Raw genomic sequence first — 26,824 nt, 5'->3', positions numbered from 1 at the left:
ACAGTATGCTTCCTCCAAATATACTAGATCCTCTGAATGTAGCTGATAATATCTATCTTTGCTGATTTTATATGCTGAAACAAAATAAAAAACAACTTCTAGAAGAATTACACTATAATTATAAATGATGGAGATTAATTAGAAGTTGCATGAATTCCCTTACTGGAAAAAAAAGAAAAACTGACTGATGAAAGAAGTACAATGAGACCGACACACTTCCACATCCATACGGGTTACAAACCTTCACATACTGTCCCGCAAAATGTGTCACTTCTGCTGTGAAGCAGCCTGAAGCATCCACGGGGCAAACAGGGAGTGAGTCTTTCTGGATAATGTTGAAGTCCATACAGACCCGATAGTCATCCTGGGAAAAGGCAAACGGGGAGGGTAGGAGAGTAGAATAAAATAATCTAACTATAGGTGTGGGAAGGAGGAAAGCATGAGCTGGTAGATTTAAGAGAGAATTTTTCAATATTGACATATACATGCAATCAACTTTATCTTCTTAACTGAAGATGACTCAAGGACCATTCACAAGATCAGAATCTCACAGTTGGACAGGAATTATATCAGTCTTCCCAAACATGATGTCACAGACCCCCACATATACCACAGTATCCACTAAGTGAGAAGACAGATGACACACGTTTTAAAACTAAATCAAATTTGATTTATAACAGCACAGAAGCACATCTGAAAAACCAAAGCACACACAAGTTTAAGACATGACCTATTTAGTAATGTATGATGCTTGACCTACACATGGATTTGCATCCTGTAAAGGAAACACCCCAAAGGATGGCAACACTGATCTAAATCCAAAGTATTCACTTTTCGAATAAGTAAACTGGGCTTTGGGTGGCATAGTTTACCTCGGTTACAACCAAGATGCTTCAGGAATGTGTTTTGAAGAGAGTTAAAAATTAGAGAAAACACTTACAAAACTCTCTGTCAGACAGTGCTTTGAACACTACACAAGCTCATTTAAATCGCCTAACAGTCATGCAAGCAAGGCAGACAGGTGTACTAGGTTTTCACCCCTCACACAAACTAGCAATCATCCTCATTTTACAGAGGAAGAAACCAAGGCACAAAGAACTAATCCAGCTGTGAAGTGGTAATGCTAGGATTCAAAACCAAATAGCCTGGCTCCAGGGTCTACAGTCTTCACTACTTGTGCTGTGCTGCCTAAATCTAAAATTAAAGTGGCTTAAGGTAATGAAACCACACTCTGTGTTGACTCCAAAACAAACTGGAAAGCTGATATGCTTCCACCTGGACCTCTGTTCACCTCTTGCTGTGCTGAGGCTGCCTTGTGTAGTATGATATGGGAAGACAGGAAATGTCCCAAAACACAGCAACTTGAACTGCTGAATGTGGAGCAAATAGTGCTATCAACTGCATAAGCTAAGAGCTTTCCTGACTGCAGCCAGAAAAAGGGATGTTCAACATGATGACACACATGCCACTGCACAGATTCTGCAGAGATCGCACACCATATCACCTGAGTATGACAAGAGTAGAGGCCTCTTGGAAAATGGGGTTAAAGGCTACCTACTTTAAAGAACTGATCTTCTATAACATTACCTGCATAGCATTCAAGGGACATACATGAAGTATAAATAGAATTAATAACAAATACCCACACTTAAAAAGGAAAATCTAAACTATAACTCAAAACCAAAAAGTTATCTTTTCATTATTTACTATCAGTGGAGTAACCATACCAGCTGACCATAAAATTGTTATGAACTGATATTTGACTAGTTCCTAAAACTTGTTAAGTAGTATTATCAAGAATGCCTCCATCAAAATTGAATATGGACCACATGTTAGGTGATATTAAGGAACTGTTGATTTTATTGGGTATAAATATTAATAATGGCATGGTGGCTATACTGAAAATAAAAGTCATTATCAGTCAGTGATGTAGCTGGAATTATTTAGAGATGAAAGACATAATGTTCAAGATTTGCTTCAAAATCCTCCATCTAAAATAAAAAAGGTGTGGAGAAAGGAATGAGAAAACAAGAGAAATAAAACAGGATTCCCAAAATGTTCATAACTAATGCAGCTGGTTGATGTACACATAAGAATTTATTTTAATATTTTCTTCAGGGTATGTTTGAAGATGTCCATAATAGAAATCCCAGAGATTAAGCATGAAAGCAAAATCACAAATGGAGACAGACTAGCTTCACCATCTCTTAGAACAAAGTCACAAAACTATCAAGACCAGAGGAGGTTGTAGGTGACCCATAGGCACAACCCCAGCAGCAATGATCCTAAGGGACTCTGTCAGCCACTGTGCTAAATACTCCGTGTACATGATTTCATTGAACCCTCACAGTTATCCTGACAGGGAGATACTCCCACACCGTGCTACAGAGGAGGAAAAGAAAGTCCAGAAAGGCTAAGCAACTTGCCCAGGAATTGCTTGTTAGTGGCAGGGCCAAGATTTAAGGCGAGAGCTGGTTTACTCTAAAGCACGCGCCTTTAATCCCTATGTCATTCTGTTCTTATTCATATACAAATAACATTAAAATGAATGTATTTTTAGAAAAATTATTCTGGGCAAAATATTTAGTCAAGAACACAGCAGAGGTGATGGGAACAGACTGTATTTTGATGGCTGAGGTGCCTGCATGTCTCTAGTGCTTGTCAAAACTCACAGAAATGCACACCAAAAAGAGAGAAGTTTACTGTATGTAAATCATCAATGAATGAATGAATGAATGAAGACACAGCAGGCACCCTGGCCTTTTAGAAAGATTAAATGCCTAGGAGTGGCCCTGGATTTGACCCACCACTTTCAGAAATCAGCTCAGGATGAAAGGCAATTGCAGGTGCAAATTTTATAAGCCATCTAGGGAGAAGTGAGGCAGAAAAGAGGCTTGACCTGATGGTCCAAATGAGAGCAAGCAACATGATGAGACACACAACTCAGCATCCCATGAAAAGTGACAGCTGACATTTACTTCTCAAATACATCTGCAAGATTTATGCTACTTACAGCGCCGAAATAAGGGGCTTGGTGTACAACGCCTGTGCCTTCCTCTTCCCTCACATAGTTGTCAACAAGCACAGTGAAAGCACCATTCTCTTTCCACTAGAAAAGAAAGGTTAGCAGGCTTTAGGAATGAAACACAATGTTAACTCTATGACAATTTTTTGGTAAGAGCCTGAAAAAACTTTTAACATGTAAAATATATTATCAGAAATAAAGGACAGAATAATTCAGGCTGGGAAGAAACATGCTAATTCAAAACATCTTTTCTATGAACAATAATCACCACTTACAAATGAAATAATTATCTGAAGACTTGCAGGTAAAAATTTCTAATTTCCTGGGTCACAAAACTGGGTATTTTCATTAGCTCTCCCAACCCCCTCCTTTGCCCCAGCATGTAGTTTAGCATACAGTCTCAGAAAATGTTCTCTCTAAATTAAATTACTTCCTGGTACATTTTCAAGGACTGCATATACTTTGCTGCTTCTCTTCCTTTCAACCCAGCTCAAGTTACTCTGTCATAAAAGGCAAACCTTGAAAGGAACAGGTGCAGCAGTCGAGAATTATAGGTTATTTATAGGTATTCCATCACTGTAAAACTTAGGGGAAAATGTGTTCAATTTGATTTTCATTGCAACAGCAATAGCATCAGGTTAATACATACAATGCTAAAAGATCTACTCTTTCTATGTTCATCTCTTCATATTTTTTTTTCACATACCCTTGCTTCTGCCAAACTGGACCTTTGCTGTCCTACCTCTCAGTGTTGGTAAACAGTACTTCCCAAATGGCATTTAATTCCTATAATCCTGTGAAAAAGGTATCAGTATTCCTATGTCTTAAAAATATTGTGGCTGGCCAGGCATGGTGGCTCATGCCTGTAATCCTAGCACTTTGGAAGGCTAAGGTGGGAAGACTGCTTGAAGGCAGGGGTTCAAGATCAGCCTGGGCAACACACCAAGACCTTGTCTCTAAAAAACAAAAACAAAACCAAAACGAAGAACATAGAAACAAACAAAAATTAGCCAGGCACAGTGGTGTGTGCCTGTAGTCCTAGCTACTCGGGAGGCTAAGGCAGGGGGATTGCTTGAGTCTGGGAGTTTCAGGCTGCAGTGAGCTATGATGATGCCACTACACTCAAGCCTGGGCAACAAAGCAAGACCCTGTATTAAAAAAAAAAAAAAAAATTATTGCTGTTATTTGCATTTCACAGATAAGCAAACTCAGAACAAAGATTACATGGCTTCTCCAAATCACATAACTAACAGTGATGAAACCAGGACATGAAACAAGGTCTTCTGGTTCCAAATACAATGCTATTTTCAACTACATCAAAGCACTCTGCTTCTTTGGAACTTTAAATTTGAAAAATAACCATAAATTTTTATTGTTGTAACCCAAATCAACTTGAAACATTTCAGAAGGTGTAGCATGATAGGTGCTAAAAGATGTGCCTTCAATGGTTTAAACATGGAGGTAGAATATGTGGTCCTGGCTGGGTGTGGTAGCTCACACCTATTAATCCTAGCACTCTGGGAGGCTGAGACGGGAGGACTGCCTGAGCTCAGGAGTTCAAGAAGAGCCTGAGCAAGAATGAGACCCCATCTCTACCAAAAATAGAAAAAATTAGCCAGGTGTGGTGGCACACACCTGTAGTCACAGCTACTCAGAAGTCTGAGGCAGGAGGATCATTTGAACCCAGGAGTTTGAGGTTGCTGTGAGCTAGGCTGACATGGCACTCTAGCCCAGGCAACAGAGTGAGACTCTGTCTCACAAAAAAAAAAAGAATATGTGGGTCCTCAGAATCACATGTACACACAGTGAGTCCAAAAGTATCTTACTGGTTCTAAGGGCAGACAAGGAAAGCCCTCATTGTATCTTGTCTCTCAAGAGCCACTTGGGGCCTACCCAGGCCATGGCTGAGCTGCTTCCACCTAGGTTAGCAGACACCACCAAGATCTGCAATTGTGCCCCATAGGCATCTAGTATCACAGCTTCCCTTGGTATTTCAGATGAACGTCAGATGATTTTGTCCTGGGTCAAAGGATGTATAGTACCTGTCTAAAGTCACTGAAGGTCTCAGGTATTCCAGGAAGGTTATTCAATGGGTAGGTGCTATTCAACTTAATTCTGTATATACTGGGTGCATATTCCAGAGAGACCTCTGACTTAATCGAAAGTTCCTGTCTAGTGTGTCCATGTGGATTGTTTGAGAGGGTTTAGCTTTCTTTAGCTTCCCAATGGAGTCTGTGATTCAGAAAGGTAAAGAGTCACTGATCCAGTGGAAGAGTTTTTAGACAATAAAAAAAAAACAACAAAAAAACCCATAAAATATGTTAAGGTATATAAGAGAAGAATGCAGTATGACATTTTTTCCAAGGGAGAAAACAAAGAGGCATTTCAGAAAACTCTTCTTTCAGATGACGTCTGAATTCAGACTTGAAGGGTGGGTTGCACTCAGCAGAAACAACATGAAAAAATGGTGAGGGGACTTTTAAAATGGTAGGAAAACATAATGAAAAAGGAGGGAATGCAGGAAAGGAAAAAACCATTTTGGCTGAATAAAGGATATGTTTAAAGCAACATGGAGGGATGTGGTTGGGAAGCAGGTTTGCCGCATACAAGCCGGGGCACATCCTGAACACTGGCAAACTAAAGTCTTCCAGGGAGGGATGGAAAGAGGGGAGAGCACATGGAAATGCACTGGGCAGCAACTTGGAAGGAGGAAGAAAGCCATTAAGTAGGCAACAAAAAATGTGGGAAAACAGGGTGCACAAAAATAAAGAGACAGACACAATGATGAACAGATATAGTGGACAGAACCTAACCCTCAGAGGTCACCTACATCAAACAAACTCTCCCTGAACTGAATAGGAATACAGGAGCCAGCAAATGTCTTATCTTGGGCTGTGATGTGGTATATGTCCAGCTGATTTTAATTTTCACATTACGTTTAAAGCCAGGTCTGAAGGTGATAGTCATTCTCTTATTCCAGGACCTTTAAATAAGTACGAAGGAGGAATTCCTGCTTGACCTTGTTCTTTTGGTAGTGGAGGATGAGGGGTAGGGTTTGCAACTGTATCTATGGATTCTCCCTTGTCAAAATTAAAACCACATAAAACAGCTTTATGACTCATAACAACACTAAGGTGCTAAACATATGAGCTCTATCGTGGTGCCTAGATCTAAAACACACACCTCATTAACCTCCTTGAAATGAATTGTGTTTATTTATACACAAAATGTTTTATTCTGATCGCTATCTTCAATATGTAAAAAAAAAAAAAAAAAAAAAAACCCATCTCAAATACCGAGTGATATGTAGACTGCATGCAATAAAAATACACACACAAAAATATACACAATCAAATGTAACATGATTCCTCATATAATTTGAGAAAACTATTAAGAAAAATCTACAGCTGTGCTAAAAAGAAAAATTCCAAGACTTTAATTATTAAAACAAGAAGGTAACACAAATGGTTTAATTCTGTTGATACTAAAGTAGACTTTTGGATGCAGGCACACTCACCTGAACAATATAACAGTAAGACAATGGAATCTACTCATCACTTCACTCCAACTAGCAATAAACGGACTGTAGTGAATCCCTGCAGCAAGCGGTCATAAGCTTACCTTCACAAAGTAGTTAAACAGGGGCCTGTATTTCTTGCCTTTAAGACAGGCACCAGGAAATCTAGAGAAGGGGAAAGTCACAATGAGATTAAAATTAAAGAACTGAGGCTGCAGCCACATCAAGCCATAAGCCCCCTCTAATTTGCTGGTTCCTTAGTCATTAAAACTGAAATGTTTCACTTGAACATACTCAGTATGAGTACTTAAAACTAAATTTGAATAATACAGATTTTGGATAATAAAGCTTCTCTCTTTTTAAAAATAAAGATACATATACATCAACTATTTGAATATTCACCTTTCAAGGATCTCATAGTCACTCTCCAGCTTATAGAGGGCTGATAATCTGGCTTCCATTAAAATGAGTAATTTTTCTCTGGCAGTATCTATGAGAGTGAGAGAAAAAGTGAACTTCAGTTATATGCAGACTTTGTTGACTCTAAAGACACACATCAGGCATACTTTCTTCCTGAGGAGCACCTGTACCATGTGCATTTACTGTGCCCAGCACCCACAGAGGAATATTGCAAAGAACACTATGGAATATTGCTTCCCAGATACGAAAATGACAACAACATCAGTTAGGCAGCCGGTATTTATTATCTACCACACCTATATCCTTTTTAAGTAAATTCATCTTTGTTTTCTCCTTCTAAAGGTAATATGTGTGAATGTTTAAAAATCATAAAATTAACCAACCAAGTAGCTCACAATGTAAAAGTCACCTGTAATTTTATCCCCTCTCACACATTCTCATTTGGGTGTCTATTCATCCAGATATCATTCTATGTACATACTAACAAACATATATGTAAATGTGTGAGATTTTTTTAAAAACAATTACGAAGTAACAGTTTATATAGTTTTGCAACTTGTTTTTACTTAATATATTGTGAGTATCTTTCTATATATTCGCACATATAGATCCTTCTCATTCTTTTAAACAGCTACACAGGACTCCATTTTATGGAGGCACCACTAGTTATTTCAAACAAATCGACTATTAAACATTTAAATTGCTTTCAAATTTTCACTATTACGAACACTGGTATAATCAATGTTTTTGTATGTATCTGCGTGCCCTTATTGGAAGTGCTTCTGGAGGATACTATCCTAATAATAGAAAAGCTGGAGCAAATGTATGAACATTTAAAATTTGATACTGTCGAGTGTGATGACTCATGCACGTAATCCCAGCATTTTGGGAGGCCAAGGAGGGAGGACCTCTTGAGCCTGGGCAACATAGTGAGGCATCGTCTCTACAAAAAGGAAGAAAAATTAGCCAGGTATGATGGGGTGTGCCTATAGTCCCAGCAACTTGGATGCTAAGGCAGAAGGATTGCCTTGAGCCTAGGAATTTGAGGCTGCAGTGAGGTATGACTGCACCACTGCACTCCAGCCCCGGGCGAGACGCCATCTCTAAAAAGCAAAATACAATAAAATTCGATACTGACAAAATCTAGGGCAACTTAAAACTCCCACCTGTAAGGTATGATATACTCAAGAATTTACTAGAGCCTATGTCATATATTCAGTTCACTGTAAGTAAAATGAGAATCTATGAATCATTGCAAAAGCCTTTGTAATTCATTGAAAAACTGCTACAAATAAGGCTGCCACTCCCCAACTCCGACCTCACAAGAACTTTGTTGTAAGTGGAGTCCACATTTTCTGATAAAACCCAGCTACAAAATCTGTCAAGCACAAGGCTGTCAGGCTCATTACAGAATGTCCAGTGACCCAACTGTGACACAGGGAAATTGTGCACATGGGATTGCACTTGCTCCAGAGAAGCAGCTGCAGACACCTCAGCCAGGCCTGTGTGTGGATGATAGCTCTTTCCGGCAGGCCAACTCTTGTTCCTATCTGCTTCCAAGGGAAAACGAATAAAGAACTCCCTCTCTCTCTTTTTTTCTGACCTCCAATATTCTCCCATTCCTTTTTCAATATTCTTCCCTTGCCAGTATAAGTTACTGTGAAACAAGTTAACTGTTATGATACAGCTATTAAAAAAAAATCATTGTAACCATTCCTAAGTGGCATTAAATACCTTCACAGTGTTGTGTAATCAATAACACTATCAATACTTAAAAGTTTTTCATCTTCCCAAACTGAAACTCTGTACTCATTAAACAATAACTTCCCTTTCCCTTCCAGGTTCTGGCAAGCACCATTCTACTAGTATTTTTCTTTCTGAATTTGACTTCCAGGTACCTCATCTGAGTAGAACCATATAGTATCTGCCCCTCTGTGACTGGTTTATTTCACTTAGGTATATTAGTTCACAAAGTATCAATCTTCTTTTTTCATATAAATATCTAAGGAAAGGTCCTAGTTGAAACTATTCCTCTACCAAGGAATATTTGAAAGGCACAAAGTTTTCAAGTCTGGTACCAATTCCTAATAACTATGTGATGCCACATCTCCAAATCTTAGATTCATCATCTGTAATAGGAGAATGATGTGTACAACCAATATTACAAATGGGAAATTATAACAAAGTTTTACTTTCTACGTTTTACATCTCTGTACTCTTTAAATTTTTGTGTGTTATTTTTCTTTTTTTCTTTTTTTGGGGGACAGAGTCCTGCTCTGTTGTCCCAGGTACAGCACAGTGGTGTCATCATAGCTCACTGCAACATCAAACTCCTGGGCTCAACTGATCCTCTTGTCGCAGCCTCCCGAGCAGCTGGGACTACAGGCACATGCCACCACACCTGGCTAATTTTTTCTATTTTTGGTATAGATGGGGTCTCCCTCTTGCTCAGGCTGGTCGCAAAATCCTGACCTCAAGCGATCCTCCCACCTCAGCCTCCCAGAGTGCTAGGATTACAGGAGTGAACCACTATGCCCAGCCTGTGTGCTATTTTGCAATCAGAAATGATAAAACTTTTTAGCTATCATTTTTCTGGTTAAGTTAGATTCTTTTCCGAGAATTCTTTTTCATTCCTGCAAGCTTTTATAGTTTCCCCAAATATAAAATTATCTTATCCATATTAACCATAAGTAACCAGGCTCACACTTACCTTTAATCTTCACATATTGCATATCTGGATTAACACAGAGGGCAAGGTTACTAGGTAGAGTCCAGGGAGTGGTTGTCCAAGCAACTAAAGATATACTTTCATCTTCCTCCAAAGGGAAAGTTACAAATACTGAAGGATCTTGAACATCCTGAAATAAATTGAGGTAAAGTACTGTTTTTACAAATCCATAATAACAGACAAGAAAAAAAAAAAAAAAACACTGACCCTAAAGAATAATAAAATAAATAAATTTTCAGGATAAACTGAGCTCTTAAGAACATTTGCCACAGTTATAAAAAGAAAATACAAAGTAAGAAATTCCAAGAAAAAATTTTTAGATTTTTAAGAAATGTTTTAATATTACCTTAGTTACAAATATAACACATTTTAAGACATCTGCTAACTTTTTAAAGTAATGTATCAAGAGAAATATGTAATGGTGGTTTTACTATTATGATTATCTACTTTATCATAAGTCTATGAAGAGTAAGGTCAACAAAAAATCAAAACGATCCTATTGAAACACCATATACTTGAAATTGTAATAAAGTAATATTAATTCAGCTCATTAAATAAAAGAAGATTGGCTCCAACTCTATGGCAATGTTTCAACATGAAAATATCAAGAATTTTAAATAGCTCTAAAGTACAAAAGACCAATCCCCAACACAAACCACCTGTACTCTAAATAAATTGTCTTGAGAAAAAGAAGCTCTTACTCACATGTAAAACATGAGACAAGGTTAAAAGAGGGACACTACAAATGTACTGGCCTGTACCTCTTTAAATATTAATATGTCAGTACCATGAAATATAGAGAGACTGTTTAAGATTGAAGAAGGCTGGAGAAATAGCAACTGAATGAAGCACACAATCCAGTATTTTCTTCATAAAAGATATTTTTGGGACAATTAGAACCTGAGTAATATCTATAGATTAGCTAATATTGCATCAATGTTAATTTCCTAATTTCAATTATTTAAAAGAATGTTATTGATTTTTAGGAAATACGTAGTTTTTAGAGCTGTAATTTCTGTAACTTACCCTTCAAAGGGGGATAAGCCCCACCCCCATAAAAAAGAGAGAAGGGTAAAGCAAATGTGGTAAGAGGTTAACATTTAGGGAATCTAGTTGAAGGATATACAGAATTCATTTTCACTTTTCTGTAAGTCTGAAATTATGTAAGAATTAAAAATTAAATTTTTTAAATAGAAACTTTTAAAAAACCCTGTTACAATCAATACACAAAATATTAACACACCAAAATGGGTAAAATGAAAGAAGAAAATGTCAATGTGAGCAAGAATGCAGAGAAATCAGAACTGTTCAGTTATAGATATGTAGAATCACTTTGGAAAACTATTTGCCAGTTTTCTTAGAATAGGGGTCAGCAAACCACAGCCCATGGGACAATTCTGGTCCATTGTTTGTTTTCATACAGCAGGTAAGCTAGTAATGGTTTTTTTTTTGAGACAGAGTCTGGCTCTGTTGCCCTGGCTAGAGTGCCGTGGCATCAGCCTAGCTCACAGCAACCTCAAAGTCCTGGGCTCAAGCGATCCTCCCGCCTCAGCCTCCCGAGTAGCTGGGACTACAGGCATGTACCACCATGCTCGGCTAATTTTTTCTGTATGTGTATTTTTAGTTGTCCAGATAATTTCTTTCTATTTTTAGTAGAGACGGGGGTCTCACTCTTGCTCAGGCTGGTCTCGAACTCCTGACCTTGAGCGATCCACCCATGCGGCCTCCCAGAGTGCCAGGATTACAGGCGTGAGCCACCACACTCAGCCTAGGAATGGTTTTGACAGAGTTGAATGTGTGGAACAGAGACCATCTAGCCCAGCGGTCCCCAACCCTTTTGGCACCAGGGACTAATTCCATGGAAGATGATTTTTCCATGGATAGGGGACGGGGGCAGAGCTCCTCAGGCCAGGCCCTTCCAAGGCCCAGGGGTTAGGGACCACAGATCTGGCCCCAGAAGACTAAAATATTTACGTTACAGAAAAAGTTTACCAGCTCCAATACTATCAGGTTATTAAGTATGGAATATCTAATTACTTTAAGTACTAAGTTTGACAGTTGATATTGCTGACATTTCACTTTCACTTTTTTTTGGCGAAGATACATCCACATTCTCTCAAATGTACATTTTGGCTTGTGACTATCTTTCCCTTTTTTTTTTTCTTTAAAGAGAACTTCTGTGAAACCATGGATAAGTAAAAAATTGATGTTATGGAATATCAACCAAGTGTTTGGGGAGAAGGATGTGGCTAATGAACACACAGTATGTTGATGGTTTGAGAAGTTCTGTTCTGGTGATTATAATCTTCAAAATGAGTGATGTGGGCGACCTGACACCAAGGTGGATAATGACGAGCTGAAAGGTATAGTGGGAGAGGAGCTATCTCAACCTACCAGTGAATTAGCACCAAGGTTCAACATAACTATTCCAACAATATTGGACCACTGGAAACAAATGGGCAAGGTAAGGAAGCTGGATAGATGGGTACTGCATGAATTAAATGAGTGGCAGAAGAGAAATCGTCTCGAAGCTTGCCTTTCTTTGCTTTCACTTCATAATACAGGCGAACCATTTCTACACTGTCTTGTTACATGCGATGAAAAATGGATTCTTTTTGACAATTGCAAGCATCTGGCACAATGGTTGGATAAAGATGAAGTGCCGAAACACAGTCTAAAACTGAATATTCATCAAAAAAAGCTAATGGTGTCTGTTTGGTCCAGTGCTGGTATTATCCACTACAGCTTCATGAAAACTGGTCAATCAATTATAGTGGATGTCTACTGCAACCAATCAGAGGAAATGATGAGGATGCTTGCTATTAAGCAGCTGAGATTGGTCAACAGAGACAGGTCAATGCTCTTGTAAGACAATGCTTGACCACATGTCACACAAACAACGCTGCTAAAACTATGGAAGCTGGACCTGGAAATGTTCTGTCATCTACCATATTCACCAGACCTTGCGTCAAATGACTACCACTTTTTCCAGGCTTTGGACCACTTCTTGCAAGGAAAAATATTCAGTTCTCAACAAGCTGTGGAAATTGCCTTTTGCGACTTCATCACCACTTGCTCTTTAGGCTTCCTCACCACTGGCATAAACAAGCTACCATTAAGATGGTAAAACTGTGCCGACAGTTTAGGCGCATACTTTGATTAATTGTACTGCTTCTTGAGATATAATAAACATCACTTTTGATTCAAAATCATCCATTTCATATTTAATGACCTAATAAAAGGGCTCAAGGGAACTAGATAGGCATCTTTTTTTTTTTTTTTTTTTTTTTTTGCCCTTCTGCCTTCTGCCATGTGTGGACAAAGTGACAAGGTGCCATCTTGGAAGCAGAGAGCAGCCTTCATCAAACACTGAATCTGCCAATGCCTTGAACTTGGACTTCTCAGCCTCCAGAATTGTGAGAAATACATTTCTCTTGCTTATAAATTACTCAGTCTCAGGGATTTTGTTATAGCAGCACAAATGGACTAAGTAAGACAAGACCTAAAAGACAACTGTTACTATGTGTGAGCCTTTGGTAGCTCTTGATCGAAAAAACGAAAAAATTATCCCAGGGGAAGTGATGAAACAATTAGACATGTGAATAATGATAATATTCAGGAATTAAACAATCAGAGAATATTAAGGATGTTGAAGGTGATTGAAAATCAGTTTTTTAGGGGTGATAAATGCTAATATGATAAGGTTAAAAAAGGACAGATTCCTTATCAAAGATCAACACTGGATCATTTCTTGATAAAATAATACAGTATCTGAAATTTGTTTCAAAATAAGGATGGGAGAACCAGAGGGTGTGTGAATGGGGCAGGATGAGCCACATTCAATGGTTGCTGGATGGCAACCTATGGGAGTTAATTACACTACTCTGTCTACTTTCGCTTGTGCTCCAAATTCTCCTTATTAAAGTGTTTTTAAAAAGTAAGCAAATACAGCAATATATTAAGATTTGACAAAGCTAGGCCTTGGTACCAAGGTGATCATTATTTTCTACATTTTTATGTTAAGATATTTTATTAAAAACATATACACAACATGAGTAATTGCAGAGGAGTATTTAGGAGACAGTAGGAATTGTCATACCCACCTCACAAGGATTTGCCAAGATCAAATGGGATATGTGAAAGATTAAAAAGTGATTTTAGAAATGCAAGTTTTACTAACAAAATTCCACACCCGTGCCATAGAACAAGAATTCCAAACAAGTGAACATCCTTCAAAAACAGAGGGTTACATAAACTCTTAAAAATGAAAACATCTCCTGAATATGCCCAGGAGAACATACACTTCATGTTCAGAAGACTCACTACTATTTATTACACGTCTAGATAATAAAGCAGTGTACTTTGTAAAGATCAGGTATATCTAAACACTTCTATCATAATAGCAACAATGGCAAGTGATTTTATTTCACTAGAGAAGAGATCATAATACCATTTCACCATCCCAATTTAAATTTTCTTCCAAATACCTTTAACAAATAATGTTATAAGGTCCCAGATAAGGCATAAAATCACCCAAACCAGTAAGCCCAAAGAAATGATGACTGCAGGGAAGTATGTTGGAGATGGACTTAACCAAAGAGAAAGGCACAAAAATATGGTCAAAATAAGCAAATCCTATCACATTAAAATACATCATAGATCCAACATGAAAAAAATAATCCCTCATTTTAAATCTGTTAATATTACCAATCTCTGCACTGAGGCTCTTATAAGCACTCAGTAAGCAGTGGTCAGACTGACTGATGCCCCAGGTTAACATTCTACATTGGAATTACTTGGGAATATCCACTGTGATCCCAATCATTTAACTTCCATGTATATAACTCAATGCTAAATGATGCCTCAGCATTTCACATACCTTATAATTCTGGTGTGATTCAAAGTTGGAAAGTGGAGTGTTGCAGGCGGTAGAGAAGGGCATGACTTTCACACCTCTATAAACCAGGCCTTTATCATAGAGTTGTTTGAAGACCCACCTAGCGAGAGATGGAGTTTTATAATCACATAACCAAAATTCTATTTTCCCAAGTGTAAACATTTATGCCATTTTTTGTTTAAAGCTTCTATCTGCCAAAGAAGTTAAAAAACAATGTCTCTCACATGAGGGCTAGCTGGTAAATTGCAACAGATCAATATGATAAGACATTATGCAGACATGTGAAGTGTTAATGTCTATTCACATGGAAAGACGATCAAGACATGTTGACTAAGAAAAGGACCTGACAGACCATATTATACAGTCAGATACCAATGATGTACAGACGTACATATTAGTATACACATTTACATTTTTTAAAGATGTTGAAAAAATAGATTTTTACCAACATAGTAACTATGCTTGAGATTTCAGAGCTTTTTCTTGAAAGTAGTTTTCTGGTGTATTGTTTAAATTTCATTATAATGTGCAGTTTTACAAAAGCAATTTAAAAAGTACAAACTACTGGGATTAGCATCAGTTATCTCTCCCACAGTTAGTCAAAAACTTTTGCTGAACACTTAAACATTGTGTTAAGTGTACGAAGACACTGTGTAAACATCAACCATGACAGTCACAAGTTCTCCTGTGATGACTACTCACTACTCCTGTGATGACGCCTCAACTAGATAACAAGGTGCATTGGTGGGAACCCTTACTTAATTCTGCCCTCATTTAATTCATCTTTATATTCTAATTCCTATGTTTCTGGCATAATAAATGAATTAAACCCTCTCCCACTTGTTAAAATGTTTTTATGAAAAATGTACTTTTTTAATGTTATTCCTATGGCTTTATATAAAGCTAAAAAAATGATATTTTAAAACAAAGTCCCAAGTTTAAACTCAATCTTGATTTATATCCTTTGATACAAGGACATTCAAAGCAGACAAGAGGAAGAGTACAATAGATTTGATATATTAAGACCCAGGTTAAGCCTCAGAACCATAATTATTAGCTGGCTGTTCTCAGGCAAGTCACAACCATTTGCCGTTACCTCAAACAGGGTCCTAACCCAATCCACAGGACTCTTTGGGTCATATGGGAAAATTTATGTGTAAGTACTTTATATACCAACTCAATCTAAATTATCACCATTATTAATAATATCATTATTAAAGGTATTTCCTACTATTTCTTACATTAACCTGTAGTCTATGTGCATGTTTATACGCCAACATGTTTCTCAGGAATAACAAACATTTTAATATCAAGAGGCTTTAAAAAACGGTTTTCCAGGCCAGGCACTGTGGCTCACATCTGTAATCCTAGCACCTTTGGAGGCTGAGGTGGGATGACTGTTTGAGGCCAGGAGCTTGAGATTAACCTGAGCAAGGGTGAGACTCTGTCTCTACAAAAAAAAAAAAAAAAAAAAAAAAAAAAACCTAGCTGGGCATGGTGGTGCAGGCGGTAGAGAAGGGCATGACTTTCACCTGTAGTCCCAGCTACTCCAGAGGCTGAGGCAGGAGGATCACTTTGACCCTAGGAGTTTGAGGTTGCAGTGAGCTATGATAATTCCACTGCACTTTAGCCCAGACAACAGGGGGAAAAAAAAGTTTTCCTCCCTATCTGAGCTAGTTTTATGTAAATTAAGGAGAATTTACAGCTATATTGACTAACATGGTAGGTGCTAACCATATGTGATTTTAAATTTAAATTTTTTAAAATTAAATATTTAAAATTAAAAATTCAGGTTCTTGCTCACACTAGCCACTAAACTGCTCACTAGTCCTGTTGGGTTTTTCCCAGATGTTTGACACAAAATCTGGTTTTTAGATGCTCTAGTCATAGGAACTCCAGCTGCTCAGTGAATGGGAAGCCCCCTGTCCAAAGGCTCTGGCATATCAGAAAATCTGATTGGCTTCACACCTTTGGGTACCTAGGCCTGGAGATGCATTCACAGAGGCCTGTCAGAGTCTGAGGGTCTGAAGTACTGTCCCAAGGTATCTAGTTCCTCAAAGTCAAAGGACATATGTCAAGCATGTACAACAGATCTTGACTAACAGTAATGTGAGTAGGTGGATAAGAAGGCAACAAGAGCCACAGGCACCTAACAATGCAATGCCAAGACACCATATCTTAAAAAACAGCTTTGCAACTCACCTGTATTTTTACACATAATTTAATAAAAGTAGGAATTCCTCAACACTGAGTTATGTATCTAGGATATTTCACAACCATATTGATGGTGACTGTTTGCCAAGTAATAATTCTCAGACTATTGTAGGAGGCCCGAGTTAAACCACTTATCAAGATTGACATTACTAAAATAAACAAAAATCCCCACTTCTGTAAACTAACTTGGTAAAAAAACTTTGACGTCAGGCCATATTCTTTATTTTTAAAATTTTTATTTATTTATTTTTTAATTTTTTTTTTTCTTCTTTAGAGACAGGGTGTCACTCTGTCACCCAGGCTGGAGTGCAGAGGTGTGATCATAACTCACTGCAACCTCAGACTCCTGGGCTCTTTTATCCTCTTGCCTCAGCTTTCTGAATAGCTAGGACTATAGTCACACACCACCATGCCTGGCTAATTTTTTATTTTTTGTAGAGACATGGTCTTGCTATGTTGTCCAGACTGCATATTCTTTATTTATTCTATCTAATGATGCAGAAATCCTAATGTATTTGATTACAGGTTACTACTGAACTGGCTATTATATACTAAAGAATATATGCATACCTTATTATATTTCTGAAATTTAAAATCTCCTCAATTCAAAAACATATGTTTCTCAAAGATTTCACAAAAATAATTGTGGACCTGAAAACAAATTGACTCATGCTAGTGTACTTCTCCACTAACCAATACAACACAATACTATCATATTTATAATTTTTAAGAAACCTACCAGACAGATTCCATGAATTGTGGATACAGAGTTTTGTAGTCATTGTCAAAATCAATCCATCGGCCAAGTCTGGTAACAGTAGACTTTAAAATATATATATAGGAATAGTATTAGACAATGATATTTGTTATTGTATATCAGTGCATGTTTATTTCTATTGTCACATTTGATAATTTTAGGAAAACAGTGCAATTAATGGTTTAAGTAAATCTATATTGCAAACAACACATTATATAAGGTCAAGAACCAGTTTTCTTGGCATTCACCCTATAAGCAAATAATGTTATTTACAAGTATAAACATTTGTTTATAGAAGTCTACCAACACTACCATTTAGCAAACACCACAGGTATAACTTGTTATTGACAAAAATCATCAATGGATGCTAAAATTAATGAGTGAAAATATGGTTAAGTAAAGGAATATTTGCAAAGAATCTTCCCACAAGATACTTATTAGTTAAAAAGGAAAAATTTTTCAAAGGACAAACCTGACAGATAACACCTTAATCAAAGTTGTCATCATTAATGAGACATAGCAAAAACATATGCCAACTGATAAGAGATACTGAGAAGGGCATGAGAGCACTTCTGTGGCATTCTTACCAAAAATGCATAATCGAAACTGAATCACGAGGAAGCATCAGAGAGATTGAGGGACATTCTATAAAATAACTGGTCTGCACTCTTTAAAAGTGACAAGGTCACAAAAGACTGAATGAATGTTCCGTATTGAAGGAGAGTAAGAAGACACGACAAAACTAAATGCACTGCAAGATCCTGGATTGAATCTTGGATCAGAAATAAAAATTAGTGGGACGATGGGTAAAAATGTGAATAAGATCTGTAGTATTTTATCAATGTTAATTTCCTGCTTTACAAAATCATACTAGTTATTGAAGATGTCAGCAATCGGTAAAGGTGGATGAAGGGTAGAGGTTAACTCTTCGCATTGTTACTTGCAATTTTCTGGTAAGTCTTAAATTATTTCAAAATGCAAAGTCAAAAATTTTTTAAATACTTGAGAAAAAAAAAGAAAAGGCCTGTATCCATGTTATATTCACTAGGATTTTTCCCTACTAGTGACCAGGCAATAAAGTTAGATTGTGAGAAAACTGATGAGCTTTGATTTTCATGTTGATGAAATCTGACTTTATTCACCAATGAAGAGAAGCTAGTTAAGGTTTCTGAGAGGAAGAGCATAGCGAATACAGTCTTGTGGGAGAGAGAACATAGAAGGAAGCCGGAGTGGAAAGAACATGAGGAAGAGACTGAATAGAAATCGTTACAGAAATGAAGATGATGGTGGGTGAGAGGCTAGAGAAAGAATAATAAAAGCGAACGACTAGATACTAAGAAGAAAGACTTGATAGGATTTGGTACCTGATTTGATCATGAGGATTAATGTTTGAAGCCTGAATCATCACTGGCAGAACAGGGAATTCTGAAGAACAGCAAGTTCGAAGGTCAAAGGTAAGATGGAGAATATGGGGGGAAGAAAGCCAGACAATGGCTTAAAATCATACAGATATACTAACTTAATCTTAGAGGCAGGGAAGAAAGGGGGGACTTTATTCCTAAGCCCATAAGAATAAGAGAGGACAGGAGTTTTGCCAGCTGTAGGAGCTCTATTACTAAGAAGAGGCGTGGGCAACATGGGAGTCAAATTAAAATAAGAATGGGTCCAAACTTGAATTTTAACATCTGAATTGTTATGCTGAAACATTCGAATAAAGCTATTTGCTACAACACCATGATGTCTGTCATATATCGTAGGTAGATAAGAGTTTAAATGTGGAAGACCAATCAAGCATATAGAAATCAGAAAAGAGAGGGTTCAGTTTAAGTTAACAGTTTAAGTAATAGGATTGGAGGTGGAAGCTAACGATCCTTTTTTAGGGATACACAGTTGTAAAGAGGATAGTCAATTCCTCTTGTGTCACAACTTGACATGGATAGCCATGTTTTTGGGACCATCTCATTAAAAGCACAAGGAACCATAAACCATTTCAACTCTAATTTAAAAACTAAACTTTCTGTTCATTTTACTGAAAACAACCCAACCTACCTTCCACTCAGAAGAATACCTCATCACAATTGCTCGGCACTGATTGTTATACTCTGCAATCCCCATTTTGGCCACATCCTCTGGTCCTCTGATTCCCAGTGTTTTATCAATTTCATATTCCTGAAAATTTGTGATAAGATTGTTAATACCTCTGCCCTATGAAACAACTGCAACTATATAACTCTAGAAAATAAAACAGGTTTAAAAAGACTAGTTCTCAGAAAATCTACAGAGAAAATGAACTATAAATAATATTACAGAAATGAAGTAGAAGAAAAAGCCTGACATAGACTTTTTTTTTTTTTGAGACAGAGTCTCACTGTGTTGCCCGGGCTAGAGTGCCATGGCGTCATCCTAGCTCACAGCAACCTCAAACTCCTGGGCTCAAGCGATCCTCCTGCCTCAGCCTCCAGAGGAGCTGGGACTACAGGCATGCACCACCATGCCCGGCTAATTTTTTCTATATATTTTTAGTTGTCCAATTAATTTCTTTCTAATTTTAGTAGAGACGGGGTCTTGCTCTTGCTCAGGCTGGTTTCAAACTCCTGAGCTCAAACAATCTGCCCGCCTCAGCCTCCCAGAGAGCTAGGATTGCAGGCATGAGCCACTGCGCCCAGCCCGACATAGACTTTTGATAGTCAAAATTCATCATACTTTAACATATTACATGATGAAATATATGTAATATATAAATACATGATGAAATCTAATGCTTATCAAAAAATTAGAACATTATAAGGCTGGAGACTCAAACATACCACGGGTAACCCATGACAATCCCATCCAAATCTTCTGTCAACATGAAACCCGCTCTGGTGAGCATATCTTGTAACTATATCTTTAATTGTCCCTGCAAGTATATGTCCATAATGAGGCAGTCCAGTTGCAAAAGGAGGCCCATCATAGAAAGTAAATCTAACAGAGGTAATAAAAATACATTAGTCATTTTAAAACAAACAATAAAAAGTCAGGACAACATTTTCCTATTAATAGCTACTGTCACAGAGTAGAGTCTTTAGGAAGAAAAGCAGAAAGCGGCAAGATCAGGAAATTGCTAGACATAATCGATTAGATATTTACTGGTGTTCCTGCCTTCAGAAAAGCTACAGTTATGGTAGAGCTGGAGAGATCGTCATTCAACTATTCATTCTTCATTTACTAGTTCCATGATACAAGGCAAGTTATTTATCCTGATCTTCGGTTATCTCATCAGTAAAATAGGGCAATAAACACCAATCTCGAAGTTTTCGAGAAGAGTATATAATAAAAACAGTGATTAAAGGACTAGTCTTTTCGGTGAATGGGGACTAGAGGAAGGTAGTAGCATAGCAGCCTTCTATAGGCTTATACTTACGTATAAGTGCCTAAATGGGGATAGTGATGAAGATAAAGATGGAAAGAAACAGAGTAATATACACATATTACTCCAATGACCCCTTAAAGAAACTGAATTTACCCTAATAATTAAGAACTCATTCATTCAATGTATATATACTACTGACTACCCACTACATAGAGAGCTGGGAGATTCTGGGAATATAAAGATGAATAAAGAGTTTCTGCTTTAATGGAACTCGGTCTAAGAAATGACTATTCTTAAGGACTCTACCCTTACCAAAAGAAATTTACATACCTTGGCCTATGTTTTGATTGCTTTAAGCATTCCTGAAAACAATTGAGTTTGGACCAAAACTGCAAGATTTTCTCTTCTTCAGCAGGAAAATTGATGTTTTCTGGAACTTGTTGAACCATTTTGTTGCTGCAAAAGAAATTAATTATTGTCAAAAGAGAAATCTAGGAATGACAGAGTACTTACTGTATTATTAAAATGGGTGTACATATCACTATCCATGATACTTAAATTATAGCTTTACTGAGGTAAAATTCATACACCATAAAGTGCAAAGTGTACAATCCAGTGGATTTTAGTATATTTACAAGGTAGGGCTACTATCACCCCTAATTTCACCATTTTTTCATTCCAATACAGAACCCCCATAACTATTAGCAGTAACTCCTCACTCTCTCCTCTCCCAGCTCCCGGCAACCACGAATATTTTCTGCCCCTAAAAATTCGCCTATTCTTGACATTCCATAAATGAAAAAAATTTATATGAATCATATGTATGTGGCCTATTTTGTCTTGTTTCTTTCCATAGCATAATATTTTCAAGGTTGATCCACGTTGTAACATGTATTCATACTTCATTACTTTTTATGGCTGTGAGTGAGGATTCCAACTTCTCCATAACCTTCCCAACACTCCTTATTGCCCTCCTTTGGATTATGGATATCCTAAAGGGTGGGAAGCAGTATCTCATTACGGTTTTGATTTTCATTTCCCTAATGACTGACGTGTGCTTATTGGTCATTTATGTATTTTCTTTGGATCAATGTTTACTCATCCTTTGCCCATTTTCCAACTGTCCTGTTTTTTCATGGTTGAGTTTTAAGAGTTATTTATATATTCTGGATATGAACCGCTTATAGGATAGGGGATTTGTAAAAAGCTTCCCCTGATATGTGGGTTGTCTTTTTATTTTCTTGATAGCATTCTCTGAAGCACAAAAATTTTTAATTTTAGTGATGCCCAATTTATCTGTTTTGTTTTGCTGTTTGAGCTTTTGGTGTGATATCTAATGAACCATAATCTACACAAGGTTGCAGATTTTTAGCTTCTATATAGGCCATCAATCATTTTGAGTTATTTTTGAATATGCAAAATTGTGTCCAAATCACATTCCTATTATTTTCCAATTACAGTATAATATTCAGTAATGGTAGACAATGTATCTAAAATTAAACAAGAAAACCTTGGATATTTTGATGGTGCAAAAAACTCATTAAAAATCCAAAAAAATTCTCAAAGTAGCTAAGAATTTCTTTCCTATACTCACAAGATAAAAAGTACTTCTCTTGAAATAACCCGACTTTCTCTTTGAGGAAAATAAAACTTAAAAAATCTTAAAGCTAAAAAGATGAGAATCTCACATTCGAATATAGTTTATTCCAATTTTCCCTTTTACCCCTTTTATTTCTTATTCATGATTTGTGTAGAGGACAAGCCTTATACCTCTCTGGTTTAGTCCCTACTAAGAGAAGTCTTAAAGCGTCTTTTTAAAAATTTTAAAAGTTTTGCTAATAAACTCAAGCAGAGACCACTTGAGCAATCTGTGATTTAACTATCTAGCGAGCATCCTTGAGCCCCCTCCTTCTCAAAGCCTATTTATTTTTACATAAAATTGTAATAAGGTTGGTGCCCAGATTTCCAAGCCAATAGCAGATTAGAATGGGACAGGATTACTGATAATGAGAGAAGGGAGAAGACAGAAAACCTTAAGTACTCAAGAACCTTAACAGTCTGGGGTAACTGAGTACAGACACCTATATACCTCAATCAATGCAGAAAGCATTGAAAGCATTATAGTCTAAGCATAGCAATCCATTCGAGTCATCAAAGAAAAAAGTCTGTAACAAGTAGTGTCTTTCCTTTTATTCATTAACTTTTCAGATGCGAGAATGCCTCTGAGTTTTTTTTTTTGTTTAGAGCTGGGGTCTCTCTCTACCACCCAGGCTGGAGTGCAGTGGCATAATCATAACTCCTGAGCTCAAGCAATCATCCTGCCTCAGCCTCCCAAGTTGTTGGGATTATTGGCGTGAGCCGCTTTGCCAGCCTCCCTCTTAGTATACAAAAAAAAAAAAAAAAAAGGCAAGAACAGTTGGGCTGCTTAACTAACTGAAACAGTTATTTCTGATCAGAGTGTACCGTTATATGGTATTAAACAGAATTTGTAGGGTGTTTTAGATTTTCAACTCTCGTTAAACCTCCAGCCTTTCAACAACAGAAATAAGTATAAATCTGTACATTTTTTTGATTTATTAAGGTTCATTGGCTATGTTATCAGAGGCCAGCTGAAACACAGGAGATTGTATCAGAAGATTAATAGACCTTCAGATATCAACACATTCATTTGTCATATTTAATCTCTTCTTCAAGGCTGCTCCTATGATGGTTCATACGTATGGGAGCTTATGAGAGATGCAGATTCACCAACCAACCCTACCTCAGACCTAGGAGTCAGAAACTGCATGTTAACAATATCCTTAGGAGATTAGCATTCACAACAAAGTTCGAGCATCACCACTTTTGCACAGTTCTGACAATTATTCAGGGATACCTATCTGAACCTTTTTTCTTTTCTGAGAACATAAGATTTAAGCTTCCTAAGAAGAGGGCTCATTACATTTACTGAATTTTCTAGGAAGTATCTACTCCCTTAAAGATTAAGAATCAGTGAAGTATTATGACAAGTACAAAGACCCAGTACAACCGCATTGACTATTTCAGGAAGAATCATGTACCAGTGACCGGGCTATGGCGGCTGCTGAGGAGAAACAGCCCCCATGCATAAATCACAGGATTACTATAGCCCACTGTATCCACTGGATAGCTGTACCTGCACAACAGCATCCAGCAACCACAGGGCAGGGGGTGTGCCAGGTTGTGCACAGAGATGTTATCTCTTCTGCTTCCCTCTTACTATAATCCAGGCCCTCCACTCTTCCCTATTCCTCAACCCCTTCAGTCTGCCTTACCCTCAACTTCCTGTTTAGCAATTTCTAGAGTACTTTCCTTGACCTTCACTTGTGTTTCTCTCAATACATTTTAGAAAAGCACATTGAAACCACATCTTGTTTAAAATTTCATGATAATTCTGACCATAATTGCTTCCCCTTTTAACTCTAACGTATTAGTGGTTCCAATACTCTTCCCATTACCTAGGCATGATGTTTCTGAGTCATCCTTGATACTACCCAGATAATATACATATCCAATTAACCAACAAGACACGTGGATCCTACCTCTAAGTCTATTTCTCTGATCTCTCTTTTTTTTTTTTTTTTTGAGACAGAGTCTCGCTCTGTTGCCCAGGCTAGAGTGAGTGCCGTGGCATAGCCTAGCTCACAGCAACCTCAAAATCCTGGGCTCAAGCGATCCTTCTGGCCTCAGCCTTCCAAGTAGCTGGGACTACAGGCATGTGCCACCATGCCCGGCTAATTTTTTATACATACATTTTTAGTTGTCCAGATAATTTCTTTCTATTTTTAGTAGAGACGGGGTCTCGCTCTTGTTCAGGCTGGTCTCGAACTCCTGACCTCGAGCAATCCTCCCGCCTCAGCCTCCCAGAGTGCTAGGATTACAGGTGTGAGCCACCGCGCCCGGCCTGTTCTCCCTTTTTCATTCCCAGGTCTTCACAGACTGTTATATTAAATCAAATTTAACCTCAGGGTGGGTCCATCTCAAGCCTTTCCTCAATTTAGTTACATACTATTAACATATACTCCACATACATACTCATGCAAATGTGCAAAATATGTACACTAAGATATTCACTGAAGCATTGTTTCTACAGGCAAATAACCAAAAAGATTTAAATATCTGTGTTGACTAAAATAAATTACGGTACATCAATGAGTATCATCCAGCCATTAAAAGTAATTAACTGGTACCTATCAAAAAAAAAAGATACCGGTGGGGCTCGGTGGCTCACACCTGTAATCCTAGCACTCTGGGAGGCCGAGGCAGGCGGATTCTTTGAGCTCAGGAGTTCAAGACCAGCCTGAGCAAGAGCGAGACCCCGTCTCTACTCAAAATAGAAAGAAATCAGCTGGACAACTAAAAATATACAGAAAAAATTAGCCGAGCATGGTGGCACATGCCTGTAGTCCCAGCCACTCGGGAGGCTCAGGCAGGAGGATCGCTTGAGCCCAGGAGTTTGAGGTTGCCGCGAGGTGGGCTGACGCCATGGCACTCTAGCCCGGGCACAGAGTGAGACTCTACTACCTGTATCTACTGAGAAAGAAAAAAGTCACAGTTACACCGATTCATGTTATGTGTAATATATCATTTCCAAAAGGTTTTACACATTTCAAACACAACCTCATTCAAAAAGGCAACCATAAATTCATAAGGCTGGAAACTAAGAGCCATCTGCCACTTATTCTTCACATATATCCTAACCTAAGCTGCAATGACAGCGACTTCTCATCTCCTGAACCAACAACAGTGCTTTCAAATCCTGCAGTACTGTGTACAGGCCCTTGGCCGAACTCTTCCTCTTACCACCCATTCCTACTCATCTTCAAGGCCCAAAGCCCAATGGCAGCTCCTGACAAGCCTCCTCCATGTCTCACCTCCAAATTCCACAGAAAAGTTGTCTTCCTCCTCTGTGCTGCTAGCGAGGTGTACGCTTGGTTCCTGCATTATCAGTCTCCAAGTGAGCTCAGGACCGGAACGCCGCGCTTACACCCTTCTGACCCGAGGTCCCCAGCAATTAATACACGTTCACGAGAACCGGGCACAGAAGGGGAAGCCTGGCACTAGGAACTATGCCTTGATTTGTTCTTATGAATACCTAGACTTCGCAGTAATCTCGCCCACCTTCTGAACTTCTCCAGTGTGCTCTATCACCCTGAATTCTCACAACCATCCAACAGTTCAAGAACTACCCTGTTCCCAGTGTGTATCAGAGGAACTTCCGAGGATTGTAGTCCTCGGCCCAAGCAGTCAGGCCAAAATTCATACCCAGTTCTGAGTTCTGTAGCGCCACCTTAGACCGCTTCCCAATCGTCCTCCTTGGAAATATACACGCAATTAATGCATGGCAAGCCCTGAAGAAACAAGTTTTTAGTTTTTTTTGATATTTTAAATTTTGCGCTGCTGTCTCAGGGTTGTAACGCGTGCGCCGACTCTCGCCTCTGCGGGCAGGACGCGGCGCAACTGAGGGGCCCGGCAGCAGGACATGGTGCACCTGAGGGACCCCGCAGGCAGGAAAAGGCGTACCTGAGAGGACCTACGTACCTGAGAAGCCCCGCGACCCAGCAAGCATAGGGGAAAGCCGGCGTCTTAGCTGCAGGCCGGCGTGCCGAGGTGATGCAACCATGAAACAGTGCGGGGCAAAAGGGAAGGGCCCCCTCTGCATCAGCCAATCAGAGAGCGCCACCTGACACACGCAAACAAGCCGGGCGCCGATTGGCTTCACGGGTCCCTGGCCACGCCCATCAGCCATGAGGGTGAGCCGCGAGCGTGCTGGGAACCCATAACCCGTAACGCTGAACTGGAGGTGGGTCTGGGTTTCGGGTGCTGCTCGGATCTGATACTCTGGGGCAGGCTGAGATCTTAAGTCGGGATGAGGGACTTCTGGGTGGGTGGTGGT

The 26,824-nt window shown here is 38.4% G+C and overlaps 1 protein-coding gene across 1 annotated transcript in view; it reads right to left on the bottom strand.

The window, feature by feature from the left end:
* The window catches only part of IARS (isoleucyl-tRNA synthetase), a 73,953-nt gene extending 47,416 nt beyond the window's left edge, over window positions 1–26,537 (bottom strand). Inside the window, exons 1-11 of the mRNA XM_012651817.1 lie at window positions 26,470–26,537; window positions 21,241–21,366; window positions 20,366–20,522; window positions 19,608–19,727; window positions 17,541–17,623; window positions 14,570–14,687; window positions 9,673–9,820; window positions 6,945–7,032; window positions 6,647–6,707; window positions 3,014–3,109; window positions 242–364 (exon numbers count right to left, since the gene is read on the bottom strand). Of these exons, the coding sequence (XP_012507271.1) occupies window positions 242–364; window positions 3,014–3,109; window positions 6,647–6,707; window positions 6,945–7,032; window positions 9,673–9,820; window positions 14,570–14,687; window positions 17,541–17,623; window positions 19,608–19,727; window positions 20,366–20,522; window positions 21,241–21,359 (1,113 nt within the window). The 5' untranslated portion in view covers window positions 21,360–21,366; window positions 26,470–26,537. The remainder of the gene's footprint in view (window positions 1–241; window positions 365–3,013; window positions 3,110–6,646; window positions 6,708–6,944; window positions 7,033–9,672; window positions 9,821–14,569; window positions 14,688–17,540; window positions 17,624–19,607; window positions 19,728–20,365; window positions 20,523–21,240; window positions 21,367–26,469) is intronic.
* Window positions 26,538–26,824: the final 287 nt, after the last annotated feature.

The sequence above is a fragment of the Propithecus coquereli genome, unplaced genomic scaffold, assembly GCF_000956105.1.
Source record: "Propithecus coquereli isolate 6110/MARCELLA unplaced genomic scaffold, Pcoq_1.0 Scaffold370, whole genome shotgun sequence".
Classification (NCBI taxonomy): domain Eukaryota; kingdom Metazoa; phylum Chordata; class Mammalia; order Primates; family Indriidae; genus Propithecus; species Propithecus coquereli.
This window is presented reverse-complemented; position numbering and strand designations above follow the sequence as displayed.